This window comes from Mesocricetus auratus, unplaced genomic scaffold (assembly GCF_017639785.1).
Source record: "Mesocricetus auratus isolate SY011 unplaced genomic scaffold, BCM_Maur_2.0 Super-Scaffold_100011, whole genome shotgun sequence".
In the NCBI taxonomy this organism is placed as follows: domain Eukaryota; kingdom Metazoa; phylum Chordata; class Mammalia; order Rodentia; family Cricetidae; genus Mesocricetus; species Mesocricetus auratus.
Window position 1 is genome coordinate 82,798,890 of NW_024429195.1, and position 21,479 is coordinate 82,820,368.

The following is a 21,479-nucleotide window of genomic DNA, read 5'->3' on the forward strand; positions in this document are numbered from 1 at the left end:
CCTGTGGTCATCCTGTGTCATTTGTTCATTTAAGTTTGAGGATCTGAACAAGGATTGAACAGAAAATGGCAGTTCAGCTTTCCAAACGCAGACAGTTCACAGCTGGTGTGAGTGTTATTAGTCAGTTGGGCGAGACTGGACAGGGGAACAGGATGGGATGGCCAGGATGGATATGTAAAAATGATCAGAAACCACACCTCTGCTCGTACATCACTTAGGTTATTGGGGGAATGGGGAAGAACTGTTTAAGTGCTGAAAGCCTGGCCTGGTTACTCCTCCAGCTCCATTCCTGTGACCGTCGCAGCCACTCTAGGAAGAATTATGATCCCATTGCATTTACGACATAGGTGGACAGAAAGCCCAAGTTTAGTTTGCTACCGTGCTTTTCTTCACAGGAAACAGGACTAGGAACAAATGAACGCAAGCTCTCTTCTTGCAACGGAATCAATTGCCTTAAAGGCAAACCACAGAGGGATTACTCCAAACAAAGCCAGGCTAAGAGACCGCAATGGTTCACAGCAATTGCAATTTATTCGCCTTTGCTGGCGTTGCTGGCCATACCAGATGCCTCCCTACGCGTTTGTAGAAATAAATGATCTGCTATAGTCATATGCTTCTTTGGAAAGCTCTTTTTGTATCAGAAAGTGTTTTTCTGTGCCCACGATTCCATTTTGAAACGTTACACTGGCAAATGTGCTGTTCGCTAGTATTTTATCTTGCTCAGCTGCTTTACTAATGGGGCTTCGAACTCCAAGCTATATATTCTCTAGAGCAGTTGACCTGGTCCAGATTCAAGGGTTTTCGGGAGCGGCTTAAAAGCATTCCCAGACAGCCCCAGCCGGGGTCACAGCAAGTAGATCTCTGAGAGTTCGAGGCCAGCTCGTTCCAAAGAGTCATAGGGCGGTCCAGGCTCACCCGGGCTGAACAGCCAGACCTTACCTTGGGGGGGGGGGGACGGATATACGAGAAAAGCCGTTTAGTTAGATCTCACCAAAACCGAGTTTGGTTTGGCGTTGGCTCATAGAAGGCATCACAACCAGACGGCCACGACTCGCGCGACGAGTTTTGAGCCTCGGCGCTTGCCTTCTTCCCTCCCGCGGCGGAGCGGGCCGCGCCTGCGCCGAGTCCTCGGAGGCGGCTCCGCGCAGCGGCGGCCTCTCTTTCCGAGCCGGGTCGGGGGCTCCCGCCAGCTTCGCCGCAGCCATGAGCCGCAGCTACAACGATGAGCTGCAGTTCTTGGACAAGATCAACAAGAACTGCTGGAGGATCAAGAAGGGCTTTGTGCCCAACATGCAGGTGAGGCGGGGGTGGGGGCAGCGGCCTGCGCGGTGCGGGCCGCGCTGCCGCCGCGAACCGGCCTCCTCCGCCCCGCGCCGGCCGGGCCGAACCCCGCGGGGTCGGCGTCTCCCTGCCCGGGCCCGGCCGCCGGCCCCCGGGCCCCGCGTGTCCCCTCCGGGCCCCATGTGCAGGCCGCTTGCCTCCGCCTGCACGACGAGGTCCGCCGAAGACGCGGGGGCCGGCGACCAGGGCCCGAAACCCGGGCCGCGCGCGCTCCTGGCGCGCTAGAGCAGGGGGAGAGAACGCGCGTGTTAAGTGACTCGGTTCCTTTCGTGCCAGCGGGAGTGCAGTAAAGGTCTGCGCTCCCTTGTCTTAGCAAACGTTTCTGACAGGCCTCGCGTAGTGGCCCAGGCCTGTGATCCCAGCCCTGGAGGCTGAGGCTAGAAGAAGATCCCGTTAGCAGACGCTACTGTGTTAGAGGATGCACACAGGGCCAGCCCGAGCAACTCATGTGAGACTCAGAAGTCACGAAATTTCCTTTCGATTGACACTGGACGAAGTTTATCTAATGTCTTTGAGCGCCACGTCACTTTGCGAGAGACTGAGAAGAAAAAACCCACAGCAATAAAACAATGGTGTTTCCCCTTTATTTTTGTGGAAGGAGGGGAGGTTGGTTAGTAGATTGACTTGCTAATTAGTTTTATTTGACACACGAAAATTAGTTAGGACACCATGTGGTTTTTCTTAGAATGTGTAAGTTGTAAAATTGCAAAATCATAATAGACATACCTCAGAAAGTTGTGAGCACTGAAGTAGCAGGTTGAATGTTTCTGTCATAAATGTTGAGAACCAGAGGTGGTGTAGGTTTTTAATTTTTTCTGATTTGGAGATAGTTGCAGAGATTTAACTGGTTGGACATTCCTAACTTGAACCCAGATCTGAGATGCTCTAAAATCTTTTGGTTTATGATTGGAAGTTTTTCTCTTATAAGAAATCATGTGGGCGTTTGATGCAGAGGAAAGCAATACAAACACTACATGGAGCCCATACATTCTGCCGCCTGCACCTGTACTCGGTGAACTTGCGTTTAAACACTTGCCTTTGCCTTTCTGTTTTATCAGGTTGAAGGAGTCTTTTATGTGAATGATGCTCTGGAAAAATTAATGTTTGAAGAATTAAGGAATGCCTGTCGAGGTGGTGGTAAGTACACCAGAGACTCGTTTATGCTTTGGGTAAAGCCTCCCTGTGCCTGAATAAAGAACTCAGCCAGTGTGGAGTATTTGCAAGGAATGATCAAAACTTGAATCAAAGCACCTATCTGTTTGTGATCACATTTAGCATGCTGCGGTGTTAAGGATTTGGAGCTCGGGGCTGGTCTGTTCTCACATAACCTCACAGTAATAGCCAGTGATAACTAAAAAGGAAGATATATATTGTCTATCTTTTGTAGATGTGCAAATTCAGTGAACTTAAGTGATGATTTTTTTGTTTTGTTTTTGTTTTTTGAGACAGGATTTCTTTGCATAATACTTCTGGCTATTCTGAAACTCGCTCTGTAGACCAGGCTGCCCCAAACTCACAGAGATCCGCCTGCCTCTGCCTCCTGAGTGCTGGGACTAAAGGCGTGCGCCACCACCACCCCCCAGCTCTTAAGTGATTTTTAATTGCCCTTGGTCACAACTTCATAGTGACAGAGCCAGAATTCAAATCTGAGTGCCTGATTTTAAAACCAGCATTCTCATTCTCTCTCTCTCTCTCTCTCTCTCTCTCTCTCTCTCTCTTTGCATTTATTAAGGACACTTTGTAAGTGATACTTGGGTAAGCGTATGCCGATGAGGTTCCATGTTACCATCTAACACAGATTGCTTACGTTTAGCTGCCAAGATTTATCTTGAGTGGACTCTGGGAGTGATCAATGATGGCCATGACAGGCACAGGACTGGAGTCTTTCGATGCTTTGTTTTTATCAGCACTCCTGATTTTATAAAGAATGAAGTATATTAACTCCATTCCTACCCAAACTTCCTGATAAGGATTTGAATTCTTAATAAGGGTATGAAGCATCTCAGTGGGATCCAGGCCAACTCTATTGCTGTACTAGCTGTAGTCGTTTCTGTGTTTCAGATGAACTAACAAGCTCCTTTCTCCCCTCACTTGAATGTGTTCACTGTGTTTAAGTAGCACTGCTAGAGGCTTGGATAGGACTCGGGGAGGGAAGTGCTGGCCATGTGAACATTAAGACCTGAGTTGGGATCCCTAGTGTAGAAGTCAGGTGCCACAGTACCTCTGTAACCCTACCACTTGCTGGGGAAGGACAGGCACATTGCAGAGCTTGCTGGCCAGTCAACCTAACCAGTAACTGAGGCCCAGATTCAGTCAGAGACCCTGTTTAAAAATAAGGTGAAGACTAGAGAGATGACTCAGTTGAAGAAGTGCTTGTCACAGCCCTCACCAGGTCCAGTTCCTAGACGCCATGCCAGAGTGAGAGAATAGAAGCAGCTCTGCAGAGCTGCCCTCTCACCGGGCTGTGCATGCACACACACCATGCATACGCTGAGACACACACACACACACACACACACACACCATGCATACGCTGAGTAGGTACAGTTTTTAAAAAGGGGGAGAGACATTGAGGAAGATACCTAATTTTGGCCTGTGGCCTCCACATACACACACTGGGCTGGGCGCACGCACACGCATCACACACACACACACTTGCAAAGGGGTGGGTGCCTGCTAGCAGCTGGCGAGTCTGGACTTGCTCTCCATCCGTCCTGATTCTCAGCCATTATTTTGTTTTCTCAGCTCTTTCCCCCATGGCCTTTCTTTGTCTTAGATTAACACTACTGCCAATTTGGGGTAGTTTTGTTTTGAAACCGTCTTGATCCCTTAAGACTGGAGTTACAGATGGTTATGAGCTGTCAGGTAGGTGCTAAGACTTGAACCTGGATCCTCTGCAAAAGCAGCCATTGTTGTAACCATGGAACAGTCTCTCCAGCACCACAGTATGAGTTCTTGAGAGAGTACATTTTATACGGCATCATAAAGGCTAATAGTTAATCTTTTTTATCCCTACTACATTTGCAGGCAGGCCAGCTTCTTGTGCTATACACAGAATGCTGACAAGCGTGTCTGGTTGTCCTGTCCCTCCTGGGAATGTGCTTCTATTCTAAGACTGAGGTTTTTTGCTTGTTTTTTTCAGGTGTTGGTGGCTTCCTGCCAGCCATGAAGCAGATTGGCAATGTGGCAGCCCTGCCTGGGATTGTTCATGTGAGTCAGTCAGAACCACAATCATTTATGTTGTGTAAAGTTTGTTGGATGAATGAAGGGCTCCACCTGATAGATGCTGGTGTCGTTTAGACTGTGACCTTTGACTGTATCAGTAAGCCTTAGACTTAAGAACTGAGTCTGGACAGCTCCTCCGTCTCTTGCGTTTGCAAACCTCTGGAGTGGCTTTTATGGAGAGATTTAAATCTTGCCATTGTGCGTCGTAGTCCCTCACCAGTGTACCATCCTAGGTTTCACTGTGATTCTGTCTAAAGGGTGACTGGAAAAGAAATGAAGAGAAGTTGGACTGAACAGAGTGAGGAGGAACCACCTAGTTAGCTGTTGTGGCAGTGTTGGAGCAATGACAGTCAGTAGGCTGGAACTGGATGGTGTGAGTGGACCTCCTCCAGCCTAGCTTGCAGACTCCCTTCAGAGTGGAGTGTTGACAAGCAGGAAGCTTCCCAGAGCTCGTTAACAGTGCTGTGTGCTGGGGGTGGGGGTGGTGATGACACGTGGCTTAAGTGTTTATGAACTCCTCTTTCTACTCGTCTCCGTGTCCTCACCATATTTGATGTCTTTTCTGTTTGGCATACCAGCCTTCACTCGGCCCCAGTGCGTGAAACGTACTGTGTTAATCTTGTCAAATAGATTTCACTTGTGAAGTTTCTCATGACCTTATAAACCATGCATAACTACAGTTTGCCAGTATCTTAAGACAATTTTTAAAAGTAACAGCACCTGTACTTAGTGTGTGGTTCTCTGGCAGCCCATTACTCTGCAGGTCTCTGTTGGTGGTTTGACTTTATGAAAGATGTTGTTGACTGTGTTCAGCTTTGGAACAGGGGTCCATAGATAATAGAGACTCAGAGTCAAGGTCAAGTCCATCAGACAGCCAGAGTGCAGAGGGAACAGCTGTACTTCATGTCTGCTTCTTTTCCAGAGGTCTATTGGGCTTCCTGACGTCCACTCGGGCTATGGGTTTGCCATCGGGAACATGGCTGCCTTCGATATGAACGACCCTGAAGCTGTGGTGTCCCCAGGTAAGGTGCGGTTACAGTGTGGCTTCTCTGTGTTGTGTGGCCTTTCTGAGACAGAGTGGATTAGTGTGCCTTTTTCAGCCTCATCATACCCAGTGGGTTCTCATGTTCTACATGAAGCTGGTATGGACAAAATATCAGTCAAACCACTCCGAAAACTTTGGGGATTTTTATCAGATGCCAGGGAACACCAGACATTGGCTGCAAAAGAAACATTTCTCTGGCAAATTTTCTTGGTGACTCAGTGCATAGGCAGATGTGTCTAATGTCCACTGAGCGTTACTGGAAGGAGTAAATGAACAGCTTGCCTCAGTGCTTCCTCACATCGTTTTTAACACAAGTATTTTTCATTAATTTGTAGGTTAGTGCATAGCGCGGCATGTTCACACAGGTGTCATTCTACATTGTTGTCATTCATTCCCTCCCCAGCTAGCCCTCCTCACTCCCCCAGTTGCTTCCCCTTCTTCCCCATGTCAGTCCACTCATCTGCTTCCCTCATTGCCACCTCCCTCAAGGTCTCTTCCTCCCCTCTCATGGTTCCCTTTCTATCTTCATGACCAACAGACGTGCGTAATACTCATAATTTTAAGTTAGATTCCACATGTGAAAGAAAACATTGGCTATCTGTTTTTCTGACTCTGGTTTATTCTGCTTAACAACAGTTTCCAGTTGCATTCATTTTCCTACAGATAGTATTTTCTTTATGGCAGAATAAAATTATTGCACATGTACTACATTTTCTTTATACATCAGCTGTTGTGAATCATGTCGCTGTAACTGTGGGTATGCAAGTGTCTCTGAGTACACTCACCTGGAGTCTCCCAGGTGTAAATCTAAGAGCAGTAGAGCTGGGTCCTATAGCAGCTCTGTTTTCAGGGACTTCCATACTGATTTCCACCTGTAGTGAATAAGGTTCCCCTTTCCCACATGGTCACCAGCATAGTCATTTAGTAGGTAAGGTGGAATCTCACCATAATAGGTTTTTATGCATTCACCTCTAGTTGTATACCACGGTCTGTATGTCCATCCATCTATGATTATCAAATATGTTCATTGAAAACCTTCCTCAGCAGAAGGAGCAGTTTTGCTTTCAGAGTCGTATCTTTAGGTCCTGCTCTGGCAGTGGTGGACTAGGCCTCACTATAAGAACCGCTAGACAGCATTTCAAACAGAGTCACAGACGAGGTAAAGGCGCGGGAACGCCGCTGGGTGTGGAGAGGAAGAGGAAGCAAAGATGCCCAGATGTGAGCCCACAAGCTAGAGGTGCTTCCCTGGCCCACTTGAGTGCCTTGAAACTAGAGTCCTGCTTTATGGCTCAGCGTGTCATCAGGGTTGTAAACAGTACTCTTGAAAAGTGTATTCTGTGCTTGCTTCAGCAGCACATATACTAACATCGGATCGATACAGAGAAGATTGATTAGCATGGTCCCTGCACACACAAGTATCACATTTGTTAGCTGGATTGTTCAGATCACCAGTGTTCAGACTGACACTTGCGATTACCTCAAGAGATAAACAGAGATCACACAAAACCATTAAAAATTGAGGATATCAGGGGCACGTGAAGATGACTCGGTGGGCAGAGGCCTTGCTGCACAAATATAAGGACATAAGTTCAGATCCCCAGCACCTAATAAAAACTGAGCATGGTTGTACACCTATAACCTTGGTGTCTGGAGACAGACAGATCCTGGGGTGACACTGTGAATGCACACCTGTGTGTATGCCACAAACAAGAAAGGAGGATGTGGAAGAAAGGACATGCGCACTGATGCTGAGACTGGATTAGAGAGAAAACAGCCCACAGGAACTCTTTAAAAAAATTAAAATATAGGGGGCTGAACTGATGGCTTAGTGGTAAAAAGCACTGGCTGCTCTTCCAGAGGACCTGGGTTTTATTCCCAGCTCCCACATGACAGCACAACTGTTTGTAACTCCAGTTCCAGGGCATCTGACACCCTTACACAGACATAAATGCAGAACACTGGTTTTATTCCATGTCCATAAATGCACATGGAATAAAAGTGAGTCACTCTTTTTAAATTAAAAACTTAAAGAGTACAATTTCATAAATCCATGTAACTTTTGCATAAAAATCTAGAGGAACTGAAATCATTATTTCAAAAAGGCATCTGCATTTGTGTTTATGCCATAGCATTAATTCACAAAACCAGGGAACCCACCCAGATGTTGGCTGAGGAATGAATAGAGGCCATGAGTGGAGTATTTACTATTCAGCTAGAAGAAAGGAGACCCTGCCCACTTGGTAAAGCATGAGCAAAATAACCTAGACAGAGAGGACAAATGCCACAGCACAGAACAGTGGTTGCCAGAGGGAAGGAGTGTGGAGAGTGCTGATTTGGGAGACACTGGCAAATGGTTCAGATTATAGTTTAAGATGAATTACAGTCCTGGAGACTTAACGTACAGAAACAGTAACATGCTTGAAATCTGTGAGTTTGAAATCTGCTATGACATCAGGAAGAAGGGGAATAATTGTGTGAGTGATGGATATGTTAACTAGTTTAATTGTAGTGAGTGATGGTGTTTATACTTCATATGAAAGTTGTTCCTTGTCACTCATCTCAATAAAGCTGGAAGCATGCTTTTCAGAAATACTTAGATCTAAAAATTTTCAGTTAGTTGTTATCTTAGGGTTTTATTGCTATGAAGAGACACCATGACACCTGTTGTAAAGGAAAACATTTCATTGGGGCTGGCTTGCAGTTTCAGAGGTTTAGTCCATTATTGTCATGGTGGGAAGCATGGCAGCATGCAGGCAGACATGGTGCTGGAGAGGAGCTGAGAGCTCTGCATCTTGATGCACAGATAGCAGGAGGCTGCCATACTGGGCACAGCTTGAATATGCAAGACTTCAGTCTGCCTCCACAGTGACATACCTCCTCCAACAAGGCCACGCCTCATAATAGTACCACTCCTTATGGGCCAAGCGTTGGAACGCATGATTCTGTGGGGGCCATTCCTATTCGAACCACCACACGGTAATCCCATTTTTGTATGCAGATATACTATAGCTGTAGATGCACAAATTAGGAAAGGAGAGGGGCTGAAATAATTTTTTTTTTTTTTTTTTTTTTGCCAGGCAGTGGTGGCTTATGCCTGTAATCCCAGCACTTGGGAAGCAGAGGCAGGTGGATCTCAGTTAGCTTGAGGCCAGCCTGGTCTACAAAGTGAGTTCTAGGACAGCCAGAGCTGTTACACAGAGAAGCCCTGTCTCAAAAAAGAAAAAACAAACAAATAGACAAAATTACTTATTTAATGTGTATGGTTGTTTTGCCTGCATGTATGTCTGTGCACCGGGGCTGTGCCTGGTGCCCGGGGAAGGGCAGAAGAGGACACAACAGATCCTTTGGGACTGAAGTAGTTGTGAGCCACCTTGTGGGTGTTGGGAATCAAACTGGGGTCCTCTGGAAGAGCAGGCAGTGCTCTCTCCAGCCTCCTGGAGTATCTTTAAAAGTTGGAGAAAGTACAACAATTAGATTCACAAAAGGCAAAACACTGGAAATTGTTTTTTTGTTTTGTTTTGTTTTTCGAGACAGGGTTTCTCTGTATTGTTTTGAAGGCTGTCCTGGAACTTGCTGTGTAGACCAGGCTGACCTCGAACTCACAGAGATCCGCCTGCCTCTGCCTCCCGAGTGCTGGGATTAGAAGAAAAAAATTTATTTTTAAAAAAAGAAAGTGCATAGTTGGAAAGGTTGGCTGTTGAGAGGACTCACAATGTTGGTCATCCTCCGACCTGAAACAGGAACGGCATGTTGCTCCTTGTCATCTTGTCTGCCACATTCCCACTGTTGGTGAAATACCTTCTGCATGTGTGGCTTGCATTCCTTCCATGCTGGCAGATTTGACCTAGCAGAGAGCCACTTTGATGGCTGCATTAAAACATGCTTGTCTTTGAAAGATGTGTGTCCTTTTAAGTCCATGTTAATAGTAAGGAATGTTGAGTAATGCTGTGATTGATTATTTTGCTAATATCTTTTGTGTTGTAGGTGGTGTCGGATTTGACATTAACTGTGGTGTCCGCTTGCTAAGAACCAATTTAGATGAGAGCGATGTGCAGCCTGTGAAGGAACAACTTGCCCAAGCTATGTTTGACCACATTCCTGTTGGGGTGGGGTCCAAAGGTGTCATCCCAATGAATGCCAAGTAAGAGCACAGGGTTCTGGTAAACAAAAAGGAAGAGGGAAACCACGGCTGGGCTTTGCTTCCAATTTAGACCCTGGCTCAGTCACTTGTTAGGATGTACAGCTTGATTGCTTTCGTCAGCTCTAGCCCGTGTCCATTAGAACAGTCCTTGGGCCGGGCGGTGGTGGCGCACGCCTTTCATCCCAGCACTCGGGAGGCAGAGGCAGGCGGATCTCTGTGAGCTCGAGGCCGGGCTGACCGACAGCCTCCGAAACAATACAGAGAAACCCTGTCTCTCGAACAGTCCTTGGGCTAGGCTTGGTGACATACGCCTGTAGTCCCAGCCTCTCTGGAGCTGACATGGAACAGTCCTTGAGCTAGGCTTGGTGACATACGCCTGTAGTCCCAGCCTCTCTGGAGCTGACATGGAACAGTCCTTGGGCTAGGCTTGGTGACATACACCTGTAGTCCTGGCCTAAAGGGGGGCTTACATGGTAGGGTCATTTTAACCCAGGAGTTTAAAGCTATTCTGGGAAGCATATAAAACTCTGTGCCTAAAATTTAAAGAGACAGCATGCAGCCGGAAAGATGACTCTAGTGGCCGAGGATCTGATTCCCAGCACCTATGTAGCAGCTCTCAGCCATCTGTAACTCCAGTCCCAGGGCAGCTGACACCTTGTTCTGATCTCTGCAGATGCACAGACGTATGTTGGAGCAGAACTCCCATATACATAAAGCTTATGAAAAAAGAGGAGCAGTCCTGATGTAGAATATTTTAGAATGATGGCACTTTGTAAGCATGAGGCACTGTGCCCAGTACTTCATCAGATGATGACCACTGCTGAAGATAGTAAACTAAGGGAAAGAAGCGACAGGAGGTTAAGATTGGTAAATGATACCAGGCTTCAGACTGAGGATCTTTCGCCTTGCAGACGGGCTATGTACCTCTCAATGAAGTCACTCATCTACAATCTTCTTTTTGAATGGTATCACTGAATGTGTGCTTTATTTAGCTAAGTAGTGCGATAATACCATGCTACAGTGTTCCTGTCTCTTGGGGACATAGTGACAGTGCTGTACTGCTCATGCAAACCAGTACACCTTACACTCGGCAGGGTCTTCTTTACCCTAAACTTGTGGCCCCATGCCTCCGCCTCCCAGATACTAGGGTGGCAGGTGTATACCACCATACCTGGGTCAAATGTACTTACCAAGTGTAAGTCAAAGGTGTTCCTTTGACATCTGTATTGTATGAACTTTAAGTGTGTATGCATACATTAATGCAGAAATGCTGTTACCTGTTACACACTCCCTTCCACCAAAACAATAAAGAAAAACACATGAAGAAAAAGTAATTTAGGTGCTTATCCTGTGTTTTCGTATGACCCGTATGTCACCCACTGTGAAAAGCACACATGTAGCAATGAGTGATTGGACATGAAGCATCTTTACAAATACTTCAGATAAAGTTTTATCCTAATTCATTTTGTTTGTAAAGGATTGTCATCTAGGGTAGTGAGGAAGGGAGTTATCTCTTCTGCTGTGTGAGAGCCTGCCCCTTGGGGAATGGTGGAGCATCCTCTCTGTAAACATTTAGTGTTTGTGCCCTACAGCTTCAAAGCGCAGGTGCAGCAAAGCCACACAATGCTTTGCTGAAGATACACCTTAAAATGTAACCTGTGTCACTTGAGGAAATTCAGATACCATTATCATTTGACTAATTTTTCATAAGTTATTAATAAAGACATTAATCTGGTTAAAATTACAGCTTTTCTGTGGCCATTTATTTGCTTCCTTATGGAATTCAGAATCCGAGAGGCAGATGTAATATAAAAGAAAATAATAATTGAAAAATACATCACCTGGGCCGATGATGTATGTGTCAGTTGGTAGAGTACTTACTTAGTATGCGTGGAAACTGAGCATGGTGGTACATGCTCTGTCTACACTTGCGAGACAGAGACAGGAGTTTCTGAAGTTAAGGTCGTCTTTGGCCACATAGTGAGTTCAAGGCCAGCCTGAACTACATTAGAACCTGTTTTGGTTGGCTGGTTTGTTTGTTAAGTACAACAGACCATGTAAATGTCAAGCGGAACTGTAATCATGTTTATGACACCGTCTCCATTTTAAATAGTAATCGTTTATGTGACTACTTTCTTCAAAAACAAATAAAAAACACTAGAGAACATACACTAAACAAAACCTGGTATGCAGGAAATAGTAATTGCCGCGTATTCCTGTGTTCTTTGAGGTGAGTTTCTTCCTACCTTTGGATTGCCCTTTGCTGTGAAATGACTTGTATTTCCTTACTCACCCAGAGACTTGGAGGAGGCATTGGAGATGGGTGTGGACTGGTCTCTGAGAGAAGGCTATGCCTGGGCTGAAGACAAGGAGCACTGTGAGGAGTATGGAAGGATGCTGCAAGCTGACCCCAATAAGGTCTCGCCCAGGGCAAAAAAAAGAGGCCTTCCTCAGGTAAGGACCTGCATGCTGTTGTAGCCTTGTCAAGGGAAGGAATCTGTGTCTTATGTTTAACAAAAAGTACATCCTCGGAGGTGTTTGTTTGTTTTTTAGGGTACATCAAAAAACACAAATCTATTTGCTTATGCATCATTTTCCTAAAAGGTTATCCAGAGCTTACAGATACTTGTAAATGATTGTGAGTTATAAGCGGATAGGAGAAAATGGATATGGATATGATTATGATACTTACAAAGTATATCAGAATTAGATATTTTATGAAAAATTATTCATTTTTTGGAAAAGAATGTAGGGCAGTGAGATGGTTCTGTGATGGAGGCACAAGCCTCACAACCACAGCTCTGATCTCCAGAGCTCCCATAAAGGTGGGAGGGGAGAGCTGACCCAAGGGTTGTCCCTGGCCTCTACATACGTGCTGCTGCACATGTGCGACACGCATCGTACAGATGCAATAGTAGTCATAAAACAGTCTCTACATACATGCTGCTGCACACGTGCCCACACGCATCGTACAGATGCAATAGTAGTCATAAAACAGTCTCTTTGATTTGGTGAATGATTTTGATACCTAACATGAAAATCATTTCAACCTGGGGCTTACCTGAGAATAAGATTCTTCCTAGAATCTGCTCCTTCTTGGTGATAATTGTAACTTCTATAAGTCATTAATGGCTTGGGGTTTGGGACTTTTATGAGTACTTAAAGCATATGTTATTCTAGACCTAGTGCAGTCCACATTATTGGTACATGTTGTAATAAGAATTTAGAATTGTTTTGTTACTTGACACTTTGTATGGTTATTTTGTTGTTGGCTTGATTTTTCCTATTTGCTTTTTAAATATATATGTTTGTTTTTAACTAGAACAGAAACTATTTAATCAGATATTCTTACATTTACAGTTGGGGACCCTGGGAGCAGGCAACCATTATGCAGAAATCCAGGTTGTAGATGAGATCTTCAATGAGTACGCTGCTAAGAAAATGGGCATCGACCATAAGGGGCAGGTGTGTGTGATGATCCACAGTGGAAGCAGAGGCCTGGGCCACCAGGTAGCCACAGGTATGTTCCAGACCTCATCTCCTAGTTGGAACCAAATGCGTGTTCTGTGGGGAACAAGACAGAGAGGTAATTGAGCCATGGAAAAACCCTGTATGGTTTTTCAATGTGTGACTCTCTTTACTTGTGACCCTGAACAAACTAACAATTTCATTGAACCTTTCTCATCTGAAAAAAAAAAATAGGTATCAAGACCAGTACACACACACACACACACGATACATTTAGCTGCATGTGGCACTTAGGAAGCACCTGGTAATGTAATAAACTAGCACTGTGTTCACTGTTGGGTTAGGGTCAGTGCTAACCATCTCGACCTTGATAGTACAGGGACTATGGAGTTTAGGTCAGTGCTCATCCTGTGAGCCTGTAGTACTCAGCCAGGTTAGGGTTCTAAAGTGGGTGCATGACCTCACTCTCTGATGGATAAGAGCATGTTCATCAAGAAAAAGAAGGGTTGGAGAGAGCTCAGTAAAGAATGGGGCATGTTCAGTGGCCTAAGTTCAGTCCCTCAAGCCCACAGAAGAAATGCTAGGCATGGTGGTGCACCACTGCATTGGGGACGCAAAAACAGGCAAATGCATGGAACTCTCTGGTCAACCAGCATAGCCTGATTGTCAAGCTTCGGGTCCATAAAAGACCCTATCTCAAAAAAAGGGCACCCAAGGAACAACACTCAAGGTTGACCACTGGCATCCACATGAATACTCATCCAAACCCCTACACCGCCACCAAAGACAAAAGCAGTAGTTGATAAAATACTGTGTGAAAGGCACCATAAGTATAGTATGTTTAAAAAATATTCAGAGATGGCTTCATAGACAGTACTCAGGTTAGGCCTTGGGCTTTGAATAGTAACACATAGGGGACATTCAGGACAAATGAGCAGCAAGGACAAAAGCAAGGAGCAGGGAAATGGGTGTCTGGACGACTACAGGCATTAGTGACCATGAGACAGTATCCACACATGACATTATAAACATCAAATCTCATGCCATAGCTCACCTTACAGTTGCATTGTGCCAGACTGCTGACCCTTTGGTTTAATCTGACAGATGCATGAAGCACTGGCCGTGGCTTTCATGTTGAGTGATTCTCCTCGTTTAGTTGTAAAACACTCAGACTTATGTCTGAGACATGTTGTTCCACACACTTGATCTCCTCATGCAAAAAGAGACTGAGCAGGAGCACAGCTTCAGATGGCCTGGACAGTGTAGACAGTTGGAAGGCAAATGGACTCCAGAGTGAGCCCTGCTGTTTCTTTTCTTTTTTAAATCTATTTAAAAACCATGATGATACAAAAAATATCTGCCGTTCTCATTTATTTACAAGTTGGGACAGGAGTAACTAGACCCGTGTTGCTGTTGGTTGTACACATCCCACTTCAGGTTTCTAGAGGCAGATGCTGTCTGTATATCTCACAAACCTGTGCCGCCTTACTCAGAAGATTCTCAGTAAATGTCTGTTTAAAAGATTCATTTAAAGGCATTGCTTGTATGTATAGTATGTGCCTGCTTGTGCACAGTGCCCATGGAGGCCAGCAGAGGGTTCACATCCCCTGGAACTGAAGTTACAGGCAGTTGTGAGCCTCTGTGTGAGAACTGGGAACTGAACCCAGGCCAGGGCATCTGCAACAGCAGCCAGTACTCTTAATGGCTGAGCCATATTTTCAGCCCCAGACATATGTTGATTGAGCAAATAGATGAACTTAGACACACTTAGGGGTCGGTCTGTTGTGAATTTGAATGTTCACTGTCTTTCTTCAGTAAGTCTGAATGAGTTAAGAGAAACCTACATGGGCTAACCTACGGCACTGTTGTTCCAGATGCACTGGTAGCTATGGAAAAGGCCATGAAGAGAGACAAGATTATAGTCAATGACCGACAGTTGGCTTGTGCTCGGATCGCGTCCCCAGAAGGGCAAGACTATTTGAAGGGAATGGCTGCAGCTGGGAACTATGCCTGGGTTAACCGCTCTTCTATGACCTTCTTAACCCGTCAGGTAAAATTGCTCTCTTAGATTAATCAGGAAGTTAAGCATGTTTGGTTTTAGAAGTTTGTATTCTAGATACTAGAGAAGTGTCTTAAGGTTGTGGTGTCTTGGGCCAGGAGAGTGTTGGGCAGGCCTGGGAAAGAACAGAGCCAGAGTGGCCCTCGGTGTGGCTTGAGCCTCAGCAAGAACGCACGTGCTGTTGTCTGTGGTTGAGAAGGCTGGGGAGGGAGTCTGCAGGCCGGGTCCAGAGCAGCCTTTCTGCCTGCCTGTGGTAGACTGCAGAGGAGTGACCGCTGCTGTTGAATGCTAAAGTCCCCTCTCACTCAGGGATTCACTACAGAAATCAGTAGAATATGCTCTCAAGAGCTAGAGCTGGCTGCTTGTAATGGAAGCTTTCCCCCTAGGCTTTTGCTAAAGTCTTCAACACAACCCCTGATGACCTGGACCTGCATGTGATTTATGATGTGTCTCACAACATCGCCAAAGTGGAGCAGCACGTGGTGGATGGAAAGGAGCGGACGCTGCTGGTGCACAGGAAGGGATCCACCCGCGCATTCCCTCCTCACCACCCACTCATTGCTGTTGATTACCAAGTATGTAATGTCGCCCTGCATATGTGTTTGAGCCCTGAGGTCATGATCGAGGGAGAATTGTACATCTAGGCCTAGTTAAGCAGGAAAGCAGCACGTATAAAGAAAACATGTCGCCTGTGATAGCAGTGGTTCCCAGTCTGCACCAGTGATGCCCCATCCCAACCCATAGCGAGTGTCCTGGGTATGGTTTTTTTTTTTTTTTTTTTTTTTTTGGTTTTATGAGACAGGGTTTCTCTGTTTTGGAGGCTGTCGGTCCAGCCTGGCCTCGAACTCACAGAGATCCGCCTGTCTCTGCCTCCCGAGTGCTGGGATTAAAGGCGTGCGCCACCACCACCCAGCCCTGGGTATGTTTTACTGCTCTGAGCTCAGTTAGAGCCGGAAAGATACTGGAAGGCAGGACAAAGGTTAAACTGCAGCGTTTCTTTCCCAACAATTCCCTCCAATTTGAGATGTTTTTTTCACCATGTTCGGTCTGTTGCAGGCCCTTAAATCTTCCTTCTCTGTCTTTTCCCTAAGAGCCAAGGAGGGTGGGATGAAGTAATTCCTTAATAGTTAATAGAGCCTTGAGTTTAGAGGGTTAGGTTTCTTCTACAATTCTACAACACAAGAAGAAATTTCAGGCATTAAAAGCATGTACCTTTCCAAAATTTATTGTTTGGTTTTGGGTACCTTCAGCTCACTGGACAACCAGTGCTTATTGGTGGCACCATGGGGACCTGTAGTTATGTTCTGACTGGCACTGAACAAGGCATGACGGAGACCTTCGGAACAACCTGTCATGGAGCGGTAAGGAGATGAAAACCTAAAAATTGTCTCTTCATTTTAGCTATTGTGCATTTTGACAGCTAAATACTTGATTAACTTTAGTGAAATTGAGGTTTGAGTGTGTAATGACTATTTCTGCAAATGATTCCCATAACACTGTTTAGTGAACTGACTGAAGTCACCTAGAATCTCAGTAAGGACTTTGTAGGACCCAATCCATCCTCATCAGCAAGTCCAGAAAATCCAAACTGGACATTACCAATGTAGCTGAGTTTACTGCAGCAGCTTGTAAACAACATAACTGACTGATGCACCACACTGAGCGCATGGCCTCTTCCAACAGCCCACTCCAGATTGGGCAGATGCACTCTGCAAATCAGAGCCCGTCTGTTTCAGTGTGTTGGCTCACGCTGGCTCAGCCGCTGTCAGTGGACTATCTGTAGAGGTGTTTTAGGCCTGGCTGCACATTCTTCTGCCACAGTTCAACTGTGCCTTGTAGGGCAAGAAGAGCCACAGTGCTATGTTAATACCATTGCTCTGTTTCAGGGAAGTTTTACTTACACAAAAAGAGGCGGTCGGCTGCATTTATAGTGAAGTACTGTCAATGCTACTTAGAATCATGCAAATAAGTAAATCTTTAAATATAAAATGCTTTAGGTAGAAAGTGATTTTCACAAAGGGCATGATGAGGTTTCTTAATAAAAGGTGTATGATAAGGTTAGAGTAACAAAGATAGGGTGTGTGTCTGTCTGTCTGTCTGTCTGTGTGGTCGTGGTTAGGAGTCCAACACTGGCTGTCTTCCTCTGCCGTGTTCCACCTTATTTTGTGAGCCGGAGTTCCTCACTGACCCTGGGGCTCACTGATGGCTAGACTGGCTGGCTATCGAGCCTTTGGGATCCTCCTGTCTGTGTCCCCAGTGCTGACCTGACAGGCATGTGCAGCCATTCCTAGCTCTTAACTGGATACGCGAGCGTCAAACTCAGGTTTCCATGCTTTATCTGTGGAGCCATGTTCCTACCCGGGTGGTTTTGTTTGTCTCAGAACTTTTTATGCTTCCTTTCTTTGTTTGTTTCTTTGGTGTGTGACATAGCGGGCGGGGGACGTCGGGACAGTTCTGTTTCTGTGGGCTAGGTCTCTCCTTCCATGGTGTGGGCTCTAGGAATCAGACATGGCACAAGCACCTCTTACCCACCTCACCATTGCCATGGCCTGTCAGCTCGTCTGTTTTAAACTTCTTTTTTTAGTAGAAGATAAAAGACAAATAAGCCTCAGGCCACTAGTGATATGAGCCTACAACCCTGGCTTCTCACGAGGCTGATGGAGAAGTGCAAGTTCAAGGCCTGCCGGGCACTGTCAGGAGCGTAGCAAGGCCGGGTGAGATCCTTCAGTGGGTAAAAGGGCTTGCTGCCAGTCTGACGGCTCTCACTCCATGGAGCCCTCACATCTGTAGTCCCAGCATTCCTACAGCAAGGTGGGCTGTGGAGACTATAGCCTAACTTAGCAGAAGCTGCACCCCTGCTCTCCTGGAGTTCATGGCAGCAGCAGAAACAAGAGCCCTGCCTCAACCAGGCAGAAAGAGAGAGCCCACGTCTGAACATTGTCTTCTGGCCCCACACACATGCGGTGACCTTTTTTCATACATGTGCTCATGTGCACACACACTCGCAATAGTGCGGGCAAATGGATAAGTACATGGTAGGATGTGACACTGGTAAGAGTTTAAATAACCAAGGAAAGGGCACATAACCCTAAGGACTTTATTACAGAGTTAGAGTTCACAATTCATAATTGAAGTTCACTCCTGTCCCTGGTCCTTTCTCATTCTAGGGTCGTGCACTGTCCCGAGCAAAATCTCGCCGTAATTTAGATTTCCAAGATGTCTTAGACAAACTGGCAGATATGGGAATTGCAATCCGTGTTGCCTCACCCAAGCTGGTTATGGAAGAGGTGAGTGAAGCCCTGACAACTATTTACCCTAAGGTCGTGAAGATTTATGCCAGTGGGCAAAGGCAACGATTTTTGGTATTACTTAGAGAAATGACTTGGAGTTTTTAATGATTTCAGTCTGGATATTTGAGGTTTTTACTTTGCTTTGTTTACTTTTTTACCTACTTACCACCATCCTTGCAGCTCCCCCCCCCCACTATTCCTACCCATTGAGACAGTCCAGCCTACTCTGGCCTTGAACTGGAAAACCTCTGCTTCCTAAATGCTAGGGTTACAGGTGTGAGCTAATACTCCTGGCTTCTATTTTGGGTTACCTTGTTTTCATTTTATGTTGTCCTTTGTTTGGAGACTAATTTCAAGCTAAGTCTATAAGAATAATTTTTACTGTTCATACAGTTTCTGTCCACTCTATAAAGTTTAGAAGTAGGTTGAGCCAGAAAGTGGTGGCGTACGCCTTTAATCCCAGCACTTGGGAGGCAGAGGCAGGTGGATATCTGTGAGTTCAAGGTCAGCTCGTCTGCAGAGTTCCAGGACAGCCTCCGAAGCTAAAGAGAAACCTGTCTTGAAAAGCAAAATAGACAACAGATAATAAAAGTGGGTTGAGGGGACCAGCAAGGGGGCTCACCGTGGTGACCTGAGTGTAACCCTAGGACCCATGTGGTTGAAGGAGAAAACTTGTTCCTTCAAATTGTCTCCAGCCTCCTCACGTGCAGTGTGGCATGTGTGAACACACACAGGCAATGGGATTTAATTGTAAAAATTTAAGAGTAATAAATAGTCTTTGTTTTGTTTAGATTTTTATTTATTATGTATACAGTGTTCTGCCACATGTATACCTGCAGGCCAGAAGAAAGCACCAGATCTCATTGTACATGGTTGTGAGTCACCATGTGGTTGCTGGGAATTGCACTCAAGACTTCTGGAAGAGCAGTCAGTGCTTTTAACCTCTGAGTCATCTCCAGCCCTAGAAGTAGTTTAAGATAACCCATTGTTATCCTTGATTGTGCATAGTTATATACTTATATTTCAGTTTAGGAGCAAATTTGAAAAAAGAAACATAGTTTTTGTTTACTTCACAGAGAGGAAAAGTGGTGTTTAAATGATCTGCATGAACTTAAGAGAAAACCAGTTATCCAATCCCTCCCTTCGTTTTTCTCATTTTTTTTTACTACGACATGTCCTTAAGCTAAAGTTGTTGAATTTTATTTGTCCTTTTAAAAATGCAACTAGCTCCTTATAGAGTTCTTGTTGTCACTCTTTAATCAGTTCTACCAGATGAGTGAGTATCTTAGCTTCTTGCCATAGTGGGTTTTTACATCTCTTTTTGCTGCTGTAAATTAATTTGTAATATGTGTTTTCATTCTTGAAGCTTTTAATGATTAGAAGTCTTACGTAGAATTAGTGAGTCAAGCCTTATTTTTATAATTTATACTTATTCTTAGGAGTAATACATTTGGCGGAACATTGGGTGGGGCCTGGAGTCCTGACTCAGGTGTTACCTTTCAGAGGTCCTGGGTTCAATTCCCAGTACCCATGTGGTTTCTCATAGCCATTTATAATCCCAGTTCAATTAACTCTGCCACCTTCTGACCAAAAATGTACAAGACATTCCTACACAAAAAATAAACCTAAAGTAGTCATCCCAACTTAAAAGGCAATAACTTTAACTTAGAGGACGTGGAAAACACTTAAGAAAAACCACCAGCATTAGTCCAACCAGAAATGGCCACCGCTTTTCTGTTTTACTTGCCTCATAGCTTTCGTTCCTTATGGCCCTATTAGACTGGGTGGTGAGGAAGACACAGTGGACAAAACTAGTTTAAATCCTTCCTGTGGAACTTAGCAGACAGTAAAATCATAGTATAGTAATAGGGGGTGTAAGTGTCGTCACGTGAAAGGAAACGCATGCCTGGGAGGCGTGCAGTTTTATGTACAGTGACCAGGGAAGGCTTTGATGTGGTGGTGCTTGAGTTTGGCCGAGGACACAGGTGGCATGGGATGAGAGCAGTAGATACAAAACCGAGCTGTGCAGAGTAACCTGAGGCAAACACAGCAAGGATATATATATATATATACACACACATATATATCCCCTGAGAATTTCTTACAGTTTCAAGTAAAGCTTAGTGTTTTGAAAGCTTTCCTGTTGGTGAATTTTACAGTGTTCAATCCCTTCCCTGTAGGCTCCAGAGTCCTATAAGAATGTGACAGACGTTGTGAACACCTGCCACGATGCTGGGATCAGCAAGAAGGCCATAAAACTGAGACCAATTGCTGTTATTAAAGGGTAGACCCAAGAGCAGCAGAGCCTCCGAAGTGCCCAAGGACTGAAACTCTTAAGACACCAGACTCAAGATCCACAGTGGGCAGCTCTTGCTGTGCGAGCCACGGTGGCTGGTGGAGAAGGAAGCTGCGGTTCCAGGAGCCAGGGTTGTAAAGTAGCCCTGCAGGGGACATGTCTCCATTTGGAGCAGGGCAAATGTGCCTTTTCCTCCTTTGTCCCACGGGTTTAGGAAAATCTACTGGGGTGTGGGGAAGGGTCAAGAAATTGCCTTACTTGGTCATACAAGTCTGTAATCACCAGAGTGGACTTCTTTACACCAAGTTGTTTCTAGCCCAGTAGATATCATGAAAAATGTTTATTAAATATGGTTCGTAAATGTTACCTTTCTTCTCTTACTGTGTTGGCTTTTATCCACTCATCTGTGGACCTCCTCTAAGCCCAGCAAAATCTTAGATTCCCTTCTCACGGAGAGCACCAAGCACCCGAGGTGTTGTAATTAGATGCTGGATAAGTGCATAGTGGGGTGTGTTGAGGAGGACATTGGGTGTGCTAAGAATGGGGACCAAAGAGAAAGTAAGTTTCCACAGCTTGTCTTTCTATCCTGAATACAAGGCAGAGTACCTGCAGCA

At 45.4% G+C, this 21,479-nt stretch overlaps 1 protein-coding gene and 1 non-coding gene across 2 annotated transcripts; both read left to right on the forward strand.

The window, feature by feature from the left end:
• The first annotated feature begins 1,122 nt into the window (after window positions 1-1,122).
• Rtcb (RNA 2',3'-cyclic phosphate and 5'-OH ligase) lies at window positions 1,123-21,231 on the forward strand. The gene is made up of 12 exons (XM_040755178.1): window positions 1,123-1,296; window positions 2,400-2,478; window positions 4,484-4,551; window positions 5,489-5,588; window positions 9,596-9,752; window positions 12,050-12,206; window positions 13,113-13,272; window positions 15,095-15,270; window positions 15,666-15,854; window positions 16,530-16,640; window positions 18,447-18,566; window positions 20,750-21,231. Exons 1-12 carry the CDS (start codon window positions 1,204-1,206, stop codon window positions 20,855-20,857), a joined length of 1,518 nt encoding a protein of 505 aa, XP_040611112.1. The 5' UTR covers window positions 1,123-1,203; the 3' UTR covers window positions 20,858-21,231.
• Window positions 6,949-7,052, forward strand: LOC121143374. The gene has a single exon (XR_005880577.1). It is a non-coding gene; the product is annotated as a U6 spliceosomal RNA (small nuclear RNA).
• Window positions 21,232-21,479: the final 248 nt, after the last annotated feature.